At 48.0% G+C, this 16,755-nt stretch overlaps 1 protein-coding gene, 1 non-coding gene and 1 pseudogene across 2 annotated transcripts in view; 2 read left to right on the top strand and 1 right to left on the bottom strand.

Moving 5' to 3' along the window:
* The window catches only part of SETX (senataxin), a 51,720-nt gene that overhangs the window by 29,828 nt on the left and 5,137 nt on the right, over nt 1-16,755 (top strand). The window contains exons 12-21 of the mRNA XM_049774103.1: nt 905-1,069; nt 1,854-2,010; nt 4,791-4,892; nt 4,976-5,091; nt 6,980-7,051; nt 8,871-9,020; nt 10,192-10,299; nt 13,282-13,469; nt 14,015-14,107; nt 14,826-14,990. Coding sequence (XP_049630060.1) covers nt 905-1,069; nt 1,854-2,010; nt 4,791-4,892; nt 4,976-5,091; nt 6,980-7,051; nt 8,871-9,020; nt 10,192-10,299; nt 13,282-13,469; nt 14,015-14,107; nt 14,826-14,990 — 1,316 coding nt within the window. The remainder of the gene's footprint in view (nt 1-904; nt 1,070-1,853; nt 2,011-4,790; nt 4,893-4,975; nt 5,092-6,979; nt 7,052-8,870; nt 9,021-10,191; nt 10,300-13,281; nt 13,470-14,014; nt 14,108-14,825; nt 14,991-16,755) is intronic.
* Nucleotides 3,237-3,343, bottom strand: LOC126010647 (U6 spliceosomal RNA). The gene has a single exon (XR_007496665.1). It is a non-coding gene; the product is annotated as a U6 spliceosomal RNA (small nuclear RNA).
* LOC126009351 (28S ribosomal protein S18c, mitochondrial-like) lies at nt 15,018-15,792 on the top strand (annotated as a pseudogene).

The raw sequence follows: 16,755 nt of genomic DNA, 5'->3' as shown, positions 1-16,755 counted from the left end.
TTGCCAGTGGTGTTTCTTCATTGGAGATGCCTTCAGCTTCGACGCTATATGATTTCAAGTCTTTAATCCATTTTGTTTAGACTTTTGTGCATGGCATTAGAGGTATGAGTTGGCTTTTTTTTTTGCATATAGCTGACCAGTTTTTCAACACCTTGTTAAAGAGGTTTTTCTTGCTCCACTTTGTATTTCTTGCCCCTATATCAAAAAGTAATTGATATATACCTGAGAGTCTGTCTCTAGATATTCAAGTCTATCTCATTGATCTGAGGATATCTGTCTTTATTCCAATTCCATGACATTTCAATGACTAGTGCTTTATAGTACAATGATGCTTCCCATCTTTTTTTTTTTTTTTTCCCTAGAGATTCTTTTAACTATTTGCAGAAGTTTATTTATTCTTAACTTGGATCAGTAGATAAGTGCTTGGAAGGAGGCCCAGAGAACAGCCAGAGGCTTTTTCTGAATTTACCCTGAGATCAGTCTTTAGCTTTGCTGGCTGATAGTGCCCACCCTCTGGAAACTTGGGGTGCAAGGATGTTGCTAATAATGGGAAGCTCAGACCAAACTAGAGGGAGCCCTTTGTTTTCTGTGAATCACATTGTGTCTTGGGATGTTCTTATTCTTGGGAAATGACTAGCATGAAGAGAACCAAAGACTTCATTTGAGAGAGGGACCAGACCTGTGGTCTGTCTGTCTGTAAGACTTGGGGCAGTTGACAGACAGCTTCTGGGGGTGCAGAGGGGCTGGAACATTGAACTCTGGAGCTGCCTCAGCAGCGGCAGGGCTGATTTTTGGCTGAGAGCTTGCTGGGCAGTCTCTGGCCTGGCCCCAGCATCCCTGTGTGACAACACTGCCCATCCCTTGCATGGGCAGGAAGAACTCAGCCCCACTGTCTTCTACCTAGGTTTCCTTACACAATTACAACGAAGACCAGAAGAAAGCCATTGAAACTGCATACGCCATGGTGAAGAATTCTCCGTCCGTGGCCAAGATCTGCTTGATCCATGGGCCTCCCGGCACTGGAAAGTCAAAGACCATTGTTGGCCTCCTGTCCCGTCTGCTGACAGAGGTAGGAAGCCAGTGAGCGAGGAGGGAAGGCAGCTGGACAGGCAGTGGAGTGCCTTTCCCTTCCATGGAACAGGCCGGCGGATGTCCTCGTCTCTTCTGTGTGTTTCATGCTGTAAGGATAAGAAATTTTCAGAGTAGAGAGAGGAGAGAAAACCAGGAGAGAAGCCAGAAATAAGCAGCAGATACATGTGGGACTTGTCGAATGCCAGGATATTACCTGCCATGTCTTTCTGGGCACACACTTGCTTGGTTTGAGTCCTGAGTACAGGAGGCTGGAGTTCAGGGGTATTCACACAAAATGTTTGATTTCACTTTATTCTACTTCTTTTGTTTTTGGGCCACACCTGCAATGCTCAGGGGTTACTCGTGGTGCTCTCGTAGGGAATCATACAAGGCGGCAGGCATCAAACCAGACAAACGCCCTGCCCACTGTACCATCACTCCGGCCTTCACACGTGACATTTGAATGTCAACGTCAAATATTGATGCTTGTATTTTTCTTTAAAAGGGAGAGTTTTTGTTGCTGTTTGTTTTATGTTTGGGGGCCATATTTGATGATGTTCAGGGTTACTCCTGGCTCTGTACTAAGAGATCACTCCTGGCAGACTCGGGGGACCATATGGGATACTGGGGGTTGAATCCTGGTTAGCTGCATACAAGGCAAACACCCTCCCCACTGTGATCTCGCCCCTAAGGGGAAGTTTCTGAACATAGGCACAAGTCTAGCAAAAGAGCAGAACCATATAGACAAACTCACAGTGTTCTCCTTCTTGTTTGTCCGGTAGAACCAGAGGAGGGGACGCTCCAGTGAAAACTCCAACGCCAAAATCAAGCAAAATCGGGTACTTGTGTGTGCGCCTTCCAATGCGGCTGTAGACGAACTCATGAAAAAGATTATAATCGAGTTCAAAGAAAAATGTAAAGAAAAGAACCACCCTCAGGGTACGGAACTGGAGCATTGGCTTTCTGTAGGGTGGGTGGCTCTGGAGGCTATTGCGACCCCCTTCTGTTGGGCCTTCTTCTGACCCCCTTCTCAGTGCTGGTGGGCTGTGGGGGGGGACCACATGGGACCACAGGGCAGGCCACACCCTTCGGTGTGGTGCTTGCAGTACTCCTCAAGCCACTCCTCAGTTTTGTGCTCCTAGTACTCCTTAGGCCACACCCCTCTGTCCTTGCTCCCAGTGATCCTCAGGCCATGCACCTTCAGTGCCTGCAGTCCTGTCTCCAGGGGCTCTGCAGCCTTTTAGTCCCTCTGCTCTCCAGCAGCACCTCGATCTCCAAGGGTGTACTCCTGGGTTCTGCGCTAAGGGTCACATTCTTTTTTTTTTTTTTTGGTTTTTGGGCCACACCCGGCAGTGCTCAGGGGTTACTCCTGGCTGTCTGCTCAGAAATAGCTCCTGGCAGGCACAGGGGACCATATGGGACACCGGGATTCGAACCAACCACCTTTGGTCCTGGATCGGCTGCTTGCAAGGCAAACGCCGCTGTGCTATCTCTCCGGGCCCTAAGGGTCACATTCTGATGGGGTCCCAGGACCTTCAACAGCATAGCTTGGGGTGACGGTAGCACCAGGGGCAAAACTCGGGGTGCATTAGCCTCAGAGCCTATCCTGGACCCTGTGTGCTTTGAGGCTTCTGTAGGAATTTAAGGCTATTCAAACGTATCTGAATCGAATGAATCCTGTTTATTAATATTTGTTAGGGAAAGTGCCCGTCTTATCTTCGGTGCTCAGGGGCTGGCTGTTCCTGGCTCTGCCAGAGGGTTTTAGTCTTGGTGGTGCTATGGGGCTGTATATAATGTGGGTGTATGAACATGACAGACACCTTTTCCTATCCCCTTCGCTATATCTCCTAACTATAGGGAGCTCTAGATATTTTGGTAGCCGAGTTCCTGGGCATTTTAACTCACCTTTCTAGTTGGGGCATGGTATACTCAGTGTTTAGTGTTTGCCTTGTCTGCATATGACCCGAATTTGATCTCATGATCCACCAAAGATAAAAAGAAATGAAACCTCCAAGTTTCAATTGTCCAGATAAAGTGGCATCAAGTATAGGAGAATGAGCCGAACTAGGAACAAATAGACATTATGGGTAATTATAGATTAAGTCATTCATGCCTCCAGCTTCTCTGATGCTGTTTCTGACATGTCTACTTCTTTTTTTTTTTTTTTTAATACGGAACGCCTCACGAATTTGCGTGTCATCCTTGTGCAGGGGCCATGCTAATCTTCTATATATTGTTCCAATTTTAGTATATGTGCTGCCAAAGTGAGCACACATGTCCACTTCTGAGAGTGCCTCTCCTGGTTTGCCACAGTTCTAGGCAGTGACTACATCAAACTCTGTCCTGAGCCTTTGAGGCAGAGCTGGGCACGGACAGTAAACATATGTGGGGTGCCTAGACTTAACCCTACACTGCAGCAGGCAGTTGTTCCAGGACAAAATGATCTCTTCTTTAGTTTTGGTTTGGTTTTTGGGCCACACCTGGTGATGTTCAGGGGTTACTCCTGGCATTGCACTCAGAAATCGCTCCTGGCTTAAGGGGGGCCATATGGGACGCTGGGAGATCGAACCTCGATCCGTCCTAGGTCTGCACGTGAAAGGCAAATGCCCTACCATTTGCGCCACTGCTCCAGCCCCCAGAATAATTTCTGAAACTGAAGCTTGCTGCTGACTGGCCAATTGGAAGATGTTTGCAGTGTGGGGACTGTGCTCCAGAATTCCCAATGCATTAAGGATCCTGACGGGTCATTGGGACACTGAGACAGAGTTTTAGAGAGAGTCCTCAGGGCCAGTGGGACACTGAGACAGCTTCAGAGTCTGCACTGAAAATTCCACAGAAGTTTGATAGTCAGATACAGACTTAAAGTCAGTTGAGGGCTAGAGAGATGTCGCAGCGGTAGGCCATTTTCCTTGCACTTGGCTGACATAGGTCGGACCTGGGTTTGATCCCAGGTGCTCATATGGTCCCCCAAGGCAAGAGCAATTTCTGAATGCATAGCCAAGAAATAACCCCTGAGCCCAAAAAACAAAAGTCAGTTGATTCAGGATAGAAGTCTTCGTATTTTTGCTCTATTCTGTGGCTATCAAATCTGTCCTAACTCAGTTTCTAGACCAGGATGCAAAGCTGGTGCTCTGCTGTGCATTGTTCTCTGACCCCTGGCATTGATAAGCACTGGCTTCTGGGATGCTAAAGAGAATTTCTAGAATGTGTCTTGAGTCTCTGTTTCTGGCTGAGGGTTGGTGTAGTTCATGTTTGATTTGTTTAGAAAGAATAAATATTTTTTGGGGCCGGAGAGGTGTGCTAGATAAGGTGTCTGCCTTGCAAGCACTATCCAAGTAAGGACCTCGGATAGATCCCCCGGCATCCCATATGGTCCCCCTAAGCCAGGGGCAATTTCTGAGCGCTTAACCAGGAATAACCCCTGAACATCAAATGGGTGTGACCCAAACAAACAAACAAACAAAAAGAATAACTATTTTTTGGGGACCAGAAAGTTAGCACAGTGGGTAAGATGCTTGCCCATGGCTGATTTGGGTATGATCCCCAGCATCCCATATGGTCCCCCAAGTTTGCTATGAGTGAGTACTGAATGCAGAGTCAGAAGTGACCCCTGAACCCCCTGAGCACCATCGGGTATCGCCCCAAAATCAAAAAAACAAAGAGTAGGTGTGGAGACTAGCAGGGACCTTCCTCATCTTCTGCTATGGTCTTTTACATAGGTAACTGTGGAGATATCAATTTAGTACGTCTGGGTCCAGAAAAATCCATCAACACTGAAGTCCTAAGATTCAGCTTAGACAATCAAGTTAGCCACAGAATGAGTAAGTCTGATGGCTGAGCCGTAAACCATCTCCTTACTCTGGAAGCTGGTGCATTAGGAACACCATCTGTTTTTTTCCCCCAGAAAAAGCCCAGCCTTCTCATGTCCAGGAGATGTACAGGAGGAAGGAGTATCTGGACCGTCAGCTGGATGAGCTTTCCCGCCAGCGAGCTCTATTCCGAGGGGCAAGGAAAATTCAGGTACCCGTGTGGCCTTTTGCTTATATTGTCTATGCTCAGGGGGTGCTCCTGGGATGCTCAGGGATCAGTTGCTAAGAATCTGCAGGCAGCACCTACTCCTACCTGAGATTGATCTCCTCAGCCTCTCAGCAGTCCTTGAGGAGTGCTTTCAAGAGTTCTGAGCACTGAATCTAGTTGATGAGTAGTCGGTGCCTTTCTTTGATTGTTGGTGGTGGTAGTATTAGTTGTTGTTGGATCCCCCCTCTCTGGTGGTATTACTTGTGCATAAGCATGTCTGCAGGAGCGATATGCCTGACATCATAGGCTATCGGATGATTTGAAAAGAACATGGTAGTGAATGTCTTTGACTTTCCTGGCCAGGTGATCTCTAATTCAACTCCTAGACTTTGTTGTTGTCACCCCCAAAGCTGCCAGATAAATGATAAAAGGATGCATGTGACCATGGGCAGTACAAACTTGGTCTGATAGAAAGATGGTGAGGTGAATGAAGTTAACCCTGGAGCAGTAGCTGGCTTTGCCTGCTTTTCCGGCTCTGCTGAATTCCCAAGTGTCTGGGTGCAGTCTACAGAAGGACCAGCCCTGCTCTGCAAGCCCATGTTCTTCCTTAAGTATGTTTCTCACTTGCTCATCTTTGTTTCTTCGCATATTTTCATCCTGGAAAAGCCTGTATTCTCCCTTGAACACCTATTTACCCTCCTGCACTCCCTCCACATCTTTGTATGTTTGTTTGTTTTTTTGGGGCCACATTCGGCAGTTATTCCAGGCTTTGCTCTCAGAAATTGATCCTGGCGTTCCATATGGTCTCCTGAGCCTGCCAGGAGTGACTTCTGAGTGCAGAACTAGGAGTAAGCCCTGAGTGCCTCCAGTTGTGACCCAAAAACCAAAAAAGAAATAAAGAAAGAAATAGCTCGTGATGAGCTGGGGGGGGGGGGGGGGCGCGACCATATGGGATGCTGGAGATCGAACCAGGGTCCATCTTGGGTTGGCCGTGTGCAAAGCAAATGCCCTACCTCTGTGCTATTGCTTCGGCCTCAACCTCCCACACTCTTCCTTTTTTTTTTTTAATTTTGCTTTTTGGGCCAAACCCAGTGATGTGCAGGGGTTAATTCTGGCTATGCATTCAGAAATTGTTCCTGGCTTGGGAGACTATATGGGGCAGCCGCATGCAGTACAAATACCCTATTGCTGTGCTATTTGCTCTGGCCCCCTCCCACATCTTTCTAAGCAAGTTTTATTCAATACACATACTACATTGCTTCAGTAAAAATGAAGAAAAAGAAGCCTCGTTCAAGTTAGGTCACACAAATAAGGGGTTCCTGTGACTTTGTTTCGTGGGAGGACAGCGAAGCTGCTTCCGTGGCCCGGGGCCATCCTCTGTCTTTCCCTGGTTCTCTCTTGTCATTCCAGCATCTGGGGCCCCTGGGAGGGAACTAGGAGGGAAAGACCCTTCTCCCAGTCCCCACAGCCGCTTAATACCTAGAATGTAGGTAGTTCCTGACCTTGTCTGTGAGAAACTGGAGTTTTCCCTGCTGTGCCCATCACAGTGGCTAGCCATGGCTGATGGGGGTGTTGGCATCCTCACAGAATCAGTTGAATTTTTGGGAAGGCGGGAGGGGGGGGGGGTTGCTGTGAAAGAGCTGCCCCTGCACCTTGTCGCTGCCAGGACAGGCCTGAAAGAAGGCACTGCTATCCATTTAAGGCCTCTGCAGCCAGAGCGGGAGAGAGGAGGTAGAGGCTAGATTCTAGCTATACTCAGAGCTTAGTTCTCTGCCGGCAAACTGGTACTTGACTGGGAGCCAGAGAAGCGATGGCAAAATGCACTTCATGGGAATTGGGAGGTGGTTTAAAATGGCCCTATTGACTCCTAACAATGACTGGTTTCTTCCAGAGACAAGAATTAGATGAAAAAATTGCCAGAGTTTCCAAAGAAAGGCGGGAACTGGCAGTTAAAATCAAAGAAGTAAGTAGTTTACCAAACGTATTTTTCTGTTTATATTTGTTTGTTTGAGGACCATACCTGGCAGTGCTCAGGTTACTCCTGGCTCTGCACTCAGAAATTATTCCTGGCAGGCTCAGGGGACCTTAAAGAATGCCAAGGATTGAACCTGTGTCAATCTCGTGCAAGGCAAATGCACCTTACCTGCTGGGCTGTTGCTCTAGCCCTTTGTTGTGTTTTTTTGTAAAGTTAAATTTGAGATAATTCAGCTGTTTTATGAGTTTTGGGCCACATCCTTCCATTATGAGTTTTGGGCCACATCCTTCCATCTCTGTGCTCTGGCATCATTGCTGGTGGTGCTTGAGGGACAGAAAGTGGTATAGGGGATCCATAGCAGATTCGCGCTTGCCAAGTAGTCAGCCTCTCTGCTGTACCATTGCTGTAGCCTTTGAACTACTTTTGAGCCTGGTTTTACTGAGGTGACTTTCACTTCTCAGTGGAGATATTTAAGCTGTTTAAGAAACGGTGTTTGACTGTGGCATTTGGGCATCTGAGGATTTCAGCTCCCCCGTTCTACTGGGGGAGGGGTGCAAGAAGGCACTGTGAGGCACCAGTCATCTGCCTTTCGAGCAAGTAGCCCAGCTCTGCTGCTCAGCTCCAAAAGAACATGGTGCCCCCAATGCTTCCTAGGGAGACAGGTCAGGGCTGACAATTCACTCCAGGGCTTTATTGGATCAGGGCCCAGCATTCTGATCCCCCTTCCCAACCCACAGCCATGCCCGATTCATTCCAACATAGAAACTGCCCAGCTCCATCACTGAACTTTAGTGTACTCCCAAGCCCTCCATTTGTTCGAGGTCTTCAAATTCTGGACTGAATGACCTCAGAATTTCATAGTAATGCCAGCCCAGTGGAACTAACGGCAAATCTGATGGGAAAGTTACATAGAAGAAAGAACCACTAAGCTCAAGGAGCCTAAAAGTAACACAGAGGCTCAGCTAACATCAACCACAACCCAGTCAATCCTCTGACACTGGCTTTAGTAACACCATGGAGAGACAAAATAGCTACTACAAATTCAACCTTATTGATCTAAGGGTTTGGTTGTTTGTTTTGGGGCCACACCTGGGGTTCTTCAGGGGTTACTTCCAGCTCTGCACTCAGGAATCATTCCTGGTGGTACACAGGGTGAGCAGAGGGGGTGCTGGTGATTGAACCCAGATCAGCCATGTGCAAGGCAAGCAAACAACCCCCAGTGCTGTACTATTGCTCTGTCCCTGATAATTCCATTTGCCTTTGTGTTTTAACAAATAACATGAATTATAAATGTGTTTGTGCCTGTAAGAGGGGGCAGACTAGGGTGGTAGGAAACTGGGGACACTGGTGAAAGGGAAAGTGATGTTAGAGCATCGAATGCCTGAAACAAGTATATTCTAAACAACTTAGTAAATCATAGTGTTGTAAAATTGAAAAAAATTGAAAAACAAAACAAAACAAAACAAAAGAAGCCACCATTAGAAACCTCGTTTGGGGGCTTTACGGAGCAGTAAGGCATCTGCCTTGCCAGCGCTAGCCTAGTCCCCTGGCATCTCATATGGACCCCCAAGTCAGGAGCGATTTCTGAGTGCATAGCCAGGAGTAACCCCTGAGTGTCACTAGGTGCGCACCCCCCCCCCAAAAAAAAAAAAGAAAGAAAAAGAAAAAGAAAAGATCTTTTTGGTGGTTGCTATTTGTTTGAACGGTCTCTAGTTCTTGCTGAGTGTAATCCCACTGCCATTTCCCTGTCATGGGGTGGTCCAGTGTGTCATACCTGGCTTAGAGTGACTGTTGCGCGTTCCTGCAGGTACAGGGCCGTCCCCAGAGAACGCAGAGCCTGGTGATCCTGGAGTCGCACATCATCTGCTGCACACTGAGCACAAGTGGTGGCATATTGCTCGAGTCAGCTTTCCGAGGCCAGGGCGGCATGCCCTTCAGCTGCATCATTGTCGATGAGGTCAGCCTCCAGCTTTCCCAGGGGCTTCGCTCGCACTGCCTCCAGGAGCCCGTCTTGTCAGCTCTGAAATTGTTACTCGAGCTGGGAACTGGCTCCAGAAGATTGGGCTGAAGTTAAGAAAACCAGACAGGGCCAGAGTGATAGCACAGTGGGTAGGGTATATGCCTTGCATGTGGCTGACCTGGATTTAATCCCTGGCATCTCATGTGGTCCCCCAAGCCTGCCAGGAATAATTTCTGAGCTAGGAGTTGCCCCGAGCTCTGTTGGGTGTGGCCCCAAAATCAAACAGCAAGCAAGCAAAAGAAAAAAACCAGACTGACACAAGGGAGAAAGCATGGCGGCAGGGAGCTCCCAGCCGTATGGACTGAGTCTCGCAGCTGCCTTTCAGATCCAGTGTTTGTTGCTTAGGACCAGGAAAAACAGAAAGAAGGACAGACATTGGCAGTTGCTTATCTCTGCTCATCGGACCTGAGTAGACAGCCTTTACCTGTCAAAGGGCTTGGAGTAGCTAATGCAGAAGTTTCTGGGCTGTCTTCTTCAGGGAGAGGGGCCAGTTGAAAAAGTGAACATTGTATCCCCCACCAGTAGGGCATTCCCTAAGGGTGCCAGCTTTCCAGTAATTAGTAATTAAGGGTCCCTGATTACTAACTTGTGGCCCCCCCTCCACAGATTCATCTTTCTAGCTGAGTGTATTTACTTTGTAGATGTCTGTGTATTCAACAACTGGGACCTGGGACCATGTCTCGGGCTGACACTCTTGTCCTTAGGTACTCAGCACATGCAGTGAGGTGCTGATGATCAGAGATGCAGATTTGGGCCAGGAGTGGTAGGGAGACAAGGCTAAAGGGGGGAGATGGAGCAGGTAGGTGGGCATGGTAGGTGGTAGTTGCTGGGGGTCCAGGAGAATAGGATGGGCGAAGTGGGGCCCAGGAGTGCTCATGGATAGGCCTCGGCACTGAGGTGCAGTCAGCTTCCAAGCACTGTGATTGTTCATTTTCTTTGGTGTTGAGCGTTTCGTTGCCTAAGCAAAGAAACCCTTAGTTGTGTGGGTCAGGTGCTGAGGAGAGGCTTTGCTTGAGGCTCAGAACTCTGATGAGTTTGGGAGCCTGAAAGCTGATTCTTACCCCCATGCGGCGCCATGTGACCCCATTTGCTTTGCTCACCCTCTTAGGCTGGGCAGTCCTGCGAAGTGGAGACTCTCACGCCTCTCATCCATCGCTGCAACAAGCTCATCCTGGTTGGGGACCCCAAGCAGCTCCCCCCAACAATCATTTCCATGGTAACTTGGACAGCAGCCTGTGGACGGGATGTGGTGGTGGGGTTTGTGGGGGTTTCTTTTTTTTGGGGGGGGGGCCCACACCCGTTTGATGCTCAGGGGTTACTCCTGGCTAAGCGGTCAGAAATTGCCCCTGGCTTGGGGCGGGGGACCATATGCGACGCCCGGTGATCGAACCGCAGGCCTTCCTTGGCTAGCGCTTGCAAGGCAGACACCTTACCTCTAGCGCCACCTCACCGACCCCATGTGGGATTTCTTTATATCAAATAATCTTTCTTTACTAAGTCACTAAATCACCATGAGAGAGAAGTCAGTCTTCAACACCATTCCCTTCACCAGGGTACATTGTCTGCTACAAATGGTCCATTTACCTCCCACAGACCACCCCTCCTACTGCCTGTATGGCAGACATTTGTCTTCTCTCTTTTAGGCATTGCACTTTTACATTATTGTTACTAAAGGAATATCATGGATATCACTTTCCCTTCTTTCAGTACCCACTTACATATTTTTTTTTGTTGCTTGGGGTTAATCCTGACTGATGAGCTCAGGAATCACTCCTGGCAGGCTCAAAGGACCATATAGAGACCAGGGTTGAACTTGTTCAGTCGCTTTCACTGAAAAAACCCTACCTACTTTACTATTGCTTTGGTCCCCAGCACCCAGTTCTTGTCCAGAATGATGATTTCCAGTTATTAACATAGTGGTTTCTTCTCTGCTTTTCTCTACTCTTGTGGCAAGCTTTCTACCATGTATGTCTTCCTCACTCTCATCTGTTGTCCTTTGGTATTATTACTATACTATGGCTTTATTTTAAATCCCCAAATGAGCTCAGTCAATTTTATGTCTATCCCTCTCCCTCTGTCTCATTTCACTCAGGATAATACCTTCCATATTCATTCCTGTATAAACATTTCTTTTTTTTAATATATTTTTTATTTAAGTAACATGGTAATAGTTGAGTTACAGTCACAAACAGAACACCCCCCGTTCACCAGTATAACATTCCCCCTTCCCAAAGCCCCCCTCCCCCCTTCCCATCCCCTACCTGTATTTGAGACAGGCATTCTACTACAGTTATTTGTTTTTAAGTTCAGTAAATTCTTTTTTTCTTAAAGGATAAGGGTTAAAAAAAATAGTAAAGGTGTGACAGTGGCAACCGCCATTGTTTGCATAGGACCAGAAAAATATGGGGAAAACGGAAAAAAATCCTTGGCCTGATTATAAGAAGGTCTCACCCCCGAAGGCATAAGACCGACTCTGGGCTCCAGGCATACCAGTCTGTCCAACCCGAGTCATTCTCAAGGTCCTGGTGAAACTTTTTCACACTTCAGCTATTGTTGTTGGTATCAGGTTCCTATATTTAAAGATTCTGGATTCTATGCATTTCTTTCATCGAAGTCAGGCTGATGTGGAGCATCCTCTAGTTTCAGCACACCATTAGATACAGAGTGATCTGCCCTGCAAGCAGGCTGTTGCTGAGTTGTCTGGATGTTGAGATTTAAACATATTTCATGCCTTTATTTTTCTTAACAGCTACATGGCATTTCATTGTGTAGATGTACCAGTCTCTTTATCCACTCACTTGTTCTTGGTCACGTGGGTTGTTCCTAGATTCTGGCTATTATAAATGCATTTCAGTGAGCATAAGAATGCAGAAGGCTTTTCTGCATTGTGTTTTTGAGCCCCTAATAGCAGTATTGCTGGGTCTAATGGAAGCTCAATTTCTAGTATTCTGAGGAATATCCATATTCTTTTCTAAAAAGGCTGGACCAGTCGACATTATGCTGGGGGCTGCTTGTTCCTCTACTGCTGTGGGAGGGTCTTCATTGGAGGGAAATGTAGAGAAAGGTAAGGAAGGAGCCAGTACTGGAAGGACAGGGATGCTTGGAGACATCAGGGAGCAGAGAGATGGGGTCCCTATCACCTCCCCTCTTGGCACTGCAGAGAGGAATCTCCAGAGGAGTGGAGTCACATTGTTTAGTTAGGAGATAAGAGATGGGAAAGATGGAAGAACCCTAAAGTCAAAAAGGAAAGGGGGGAGGAAGAGAGAGGAGGGAAGGAGAGGACACCCTCAAGCATCCCCAAGAGTGAGGGAGAGGCCACGGCAGGGGACCCTCCACCTTCTACTTACCTGGGTTCTATCCCCTGAACTCTGTGGTACCCTGAGCCCACCAGGAGTGATACCTGAGCATCACCCGGTGTGCCCCCCCCAAAACCAAACAAACCAGAAGTGGCCAGGCTGCTCAATCTCCTCATTACCAGCACACTTGCAGGCTGGTTGAGGACACATCAGACAACAGCCCCGTTAGTCTCCCCTCTTAGGGTGAGGTGATGACTGGGTGTTTGAAAATTTCCTTTTTCGGGGCTGGTGAGGTGGCGCTAGAGGTAAGGTATCTGCCTTGCAAGCGCTAGCCAAGGAAGGACCTCGGGACCGCGGTTTGATCCCCCGGCGTCCCATATGGTCCCCCCAAGCCAGGGGCAATTTCTGAGCCCCTTAGCCAGGATTAACTCCTGAGCATCAAACGGGTGTGGTCCAAAAAACAAAAACAAACAAAAATTTCCTTTATTCATTGATTGCAGTCTGCATTTAGAAAGTGTCAGCCTAGTGCTGGCATTATTTTGTCTCAGTCATTTATTTTTTCAGTTCACAGTCTTCAGGCTTTATTTCAGTGTGTGGGTAATACCTGCAGAGGGTAACAGACCCCGCACACTTATCCTTGGGTCCAGGGAGATGGCTCCAGGCATTTAGAGACAGGCTTTGCACACGGAAGGCCCCAGGCTGGATCTGGGTGCCACGCAGGCTGGGCAAGCTGACTGGCAGTAGTTCGATTCTCCCAGCAAGGAGCCACAGTTTCCATCTTTTCTCTCTGAAGCTTTTGGTTCTTGGTACACCTGAGCAGCCCCCAAAGGCTTGCCGTGTGCCCCTGAGTGTGTGGCACCCACCTGATGCCTGGCACTCACGGCGGCTGTGGCCCCTTGCAGAAAGCTCAGGAATTTGGCTATGACCAATCGATGATGGCCCGTTTCTACAAACTGCTGGAGGAGAATGTGGAGGACAACACGATCGGCCGTCTCCCCATCGTGCAGCTCACAGTGCAGTACCGAATGCACCCTGATATCTGCTTCTTCCCCGCCAACTACATCTACAACAAGAACCTGAGGACCAGTAGGTGGGTGTCCTCTGTGCTGGTGACAGGGCAGAGCTATGTCGAGGTACCCTGCCAGCTTGTCCAGACCCTAACATGCATGCATGTATCAAAGGCCTAAATGCCGTTACTTAAGCCCCCTGAAGAGTCGGGTTGATAAAGGTCACTGAGTCAAAAATGGGGAAGGACTCCAGATTAGTCTCCCCAGGAATCGTCCTTGATTTAGTCTTTGTGCTGAGCATGTTCTTACTCTCTTTATGAGGCTTTGTGGGGAGGGGCTAAGCAGACCCCAGTTCTCTTGGCTGACATAATTTAGCAGCTTGCTTCTTTCATTTTGATAATCCTGGATAAGTTTGCTCTGTGTGTGTGTGTGCATGCATGAGCATAGTGTTGTATACAAAGCTCTTGCACTACTATAGTAATAACATATTTGGTACTTTGTGCTAAAACACTTGGTATCAAGCAAGGTTGGCCTCCTCCCCTCTCCCCAGCACCCACCCTCACCCTCCCAGAGAATCAGGTACTTGGGGAATCTGCCAGTGTATCTGGCTATCGACCCTATTCCGTAGGCTGACTGAAACCTTACGCTGTTCATCAGAGTGGCCCTTCCAGCCCTACCTGGTGTTTGACGTTGGTGATGGTGCAGAGAGACGGGACAATGAGTAAGTTACCCAGGGTTGTACTGCTGTTCCACACTGCTCATATTGTGTATATATCTCAGCTTTGTTCCCACTTTCCTTGACCTGGTGCAGACCATACCCACAGTGCTCAAGGAATACTACTGACAAGGCTTTGGGGACCTTATGGGAGGCCAAGGATTGAACCTGGGTTGTTTGCATGTACTGGCTGGACTGGAGAGCCCAAGTCTGTTGTAGGTCTTGGAGGAGGAGCTTCTGGGGGGTGGGTTTGGGTCCATGGGGCCCTTGCCTCGTTCCTCTACTGTGCTGGAGCTCTTTTTTATTGGTTAGGTTTTTTTTTTTTTTTTCTTTTGGCCACACTGGGCGGCACCTGGGTTACTCCTGGCTCTGAGCTTAGGAATCACTCCTGGCAGGCTCAGGAGATCATGTATAAGGCAAATGCCCTTCCCTCTGTACTATTGCTCTGGCCTCCACTGGAGTCCTCCTTGCTCTTGCTCATCCCGTTTTCACAGATGAAAAAGTCAGTCGCTGACTTTCAGATATTTCCTGTCTTATAGCTTCAGAGCCGAGTGGTGGTGCCTTTGATATGTGCCCTCTAAGGGCTTATCATTCCATTTCCACTCCCTCACCCACCCCCGACTCTCCTGATGACTGAGTGCCAAATCCTGCTTGCCCACAGAGGGACCAAAGATAATGACTGGACTGCTGCTAGTTGTGATTTGGTTTCATTTTTCTTGTGTAGGTCCTATGTCAATGCCCAAGAAATCAAACTGGTGATGGAAATCATTAAACTCATCAAAGAAGAACGGAAGGACCTGACTTTCCGGCAAATCGGCATCATCACCCATTATAAAGCCCAGAAGACAATGATCCAGAAGGACCTGACTCGGGAATTTGATAAGAAAGGGTGAGTGGAGGGACTCCTGGGGATGGTTTGGACAGCGGAAAGGAGGAGGTACTGCCAGGGACCGTGGCGGCTCTAGTTGCGGTTTGCAGTGGTCTCCGCAGGACACGGAGGAAGTATTTTGTAAAGGCTTCTATGTGACTCGCTGCTCCCGGCACTCACAAGGTGTTAAGAAGTTGTTCACAGGGGCCGGGCGGTGGCGCTGGAGGTAAGGTTGCATGCCTTGCCTGCGCTAGCCTAGGACGGACTGCGGTTCGATTCCCCGGCGTCCCATATGGTCCCCCAAGAAGCCAGGAGCAACTTCTGAGCGCATAGCCAGGAGTAACCCCTGAGCGTCACCGGGTGTGGCCCAAAAACCAAAAAAAAAAAAAAAAAAAGAAGTTGTTCACAGTACCTGCTCATTTCCATGGAAAATCCTTACAAGGAACCGCTGAAAAAATGTATCTTGTGTAGGAAATGCATAGATTACAAGAAAGTACAGCTTTTGTCACAGTTTATTTCTCTATTTACTGGATATATTTATGGAAGGCACATAACAGGCCTTTATGGGAAGAAACAAAAGAAATCACAAAAGCTATTAAAAGAGCTAAAATCATGGGTTTTATGCTAATTACATACAAGAACCCTGCATACCTCAAAGATCCCAAAGTTCGTGATATTAAATATCGGGAGTAAACTGTTAACAGACATTTTATAAGTTATGTTAATATTGACTGAAATTCTAATATCTAATAAACTAATAAGCTGTGATAACATGCTAAAAAATGAATGGATGAGTGGCGCCACTTTGCATCCATGCTGCCCATTTTCTAGCTGAATAAGAAGGAAGACTAGGTGGGCTGTTGGGGGATGGAGGAACCTTGGACCATGGGTTGCAGCTGAAGGGTGCACCTGTTGTGTGTGGGGACATAATGATGACCTGTAATAGTTGGTTCTTCTCGAATTCTTACAAACTCCATGTTTACTGAGTTGTAAACTACATGGTTGTAGTCTGATTAGCTCTGAGTTAAATGCAGGAATAAACATTGACATGCTGGGGAGATGCCCTCAAACAGGAGGGCCTAAGTCTCCTTGTGTAGGCCCCAGATGCGCCCCTTGGGCCCCCAGACACTGCTGGACATGACCCCTGTAGAGATAATAGTCGATATAAGTAGTAAACGCCAGCTCAAAAGTTTACTCTCTTGGGGCTGGAGTGGTGGTGCTAGAGGTGCCTTGCAAGCGCTAATCTAGGATGCACCGCGGTTTGATCCCTGATGTCCCATATGGCCTCCCAAGCCAGGAGCGATCTTTTTTTTGGTTTTTGGTTTTTGGGTCACACCCAGCAGCGCTCAAGAGTTACTCCTGGCTCTATGCTCAGAAATCGCTCCTGGCAGGCTCGGGGGACCATATAGGATGCCCGGATTCGAACCACTGTCTGTCCTTCTGCATGCAAGGCAAACATCCTACCTCCATGCTATTTCTCTGGTCCCAGGAGTGATTTCTGAATGCATAGCCAGGAGTAACCCCTGAGCATCAACAGATGTAGCCCCTCCCCCCCCCCAAAAAAAAAACCCAAACAAGCAAAAAATAAAAGTTTACTCTCTCTTTGGGACCATGCCTAGAAGAGTACTCAGGGCTCAATTCATGGCTCCTTGTTCAGATATCATTCCTGGCAGGCTTGGGACTGTCACACTGGCCCCTCACAAATTTCTTAATTTTGTTTTGGGACCAAACCTGGTGTTACTTGGGTTACTCCTGTATCTATATTCTCAGGAATAACCTCTGGCGG

Source organism: Suncus etruscus, chromosome 5 (assembly GCF_024139225.1).
Source record: "Suncus etruscus isolate mSunEtr1 chromosome 5, mSunEtr1.pri.cur, whole genome shotgun sequence".
In the NCBI taxonomy this organism is placed as follows: Eukaryota; Metazoa; Chordata; class Mammalia; order Eulipotyphla; family Soricidae; genus Suncus; species Suncus etruscus.
This window is presented reverse-complemented; position numbering and strand designations above follow the sequence as displayed.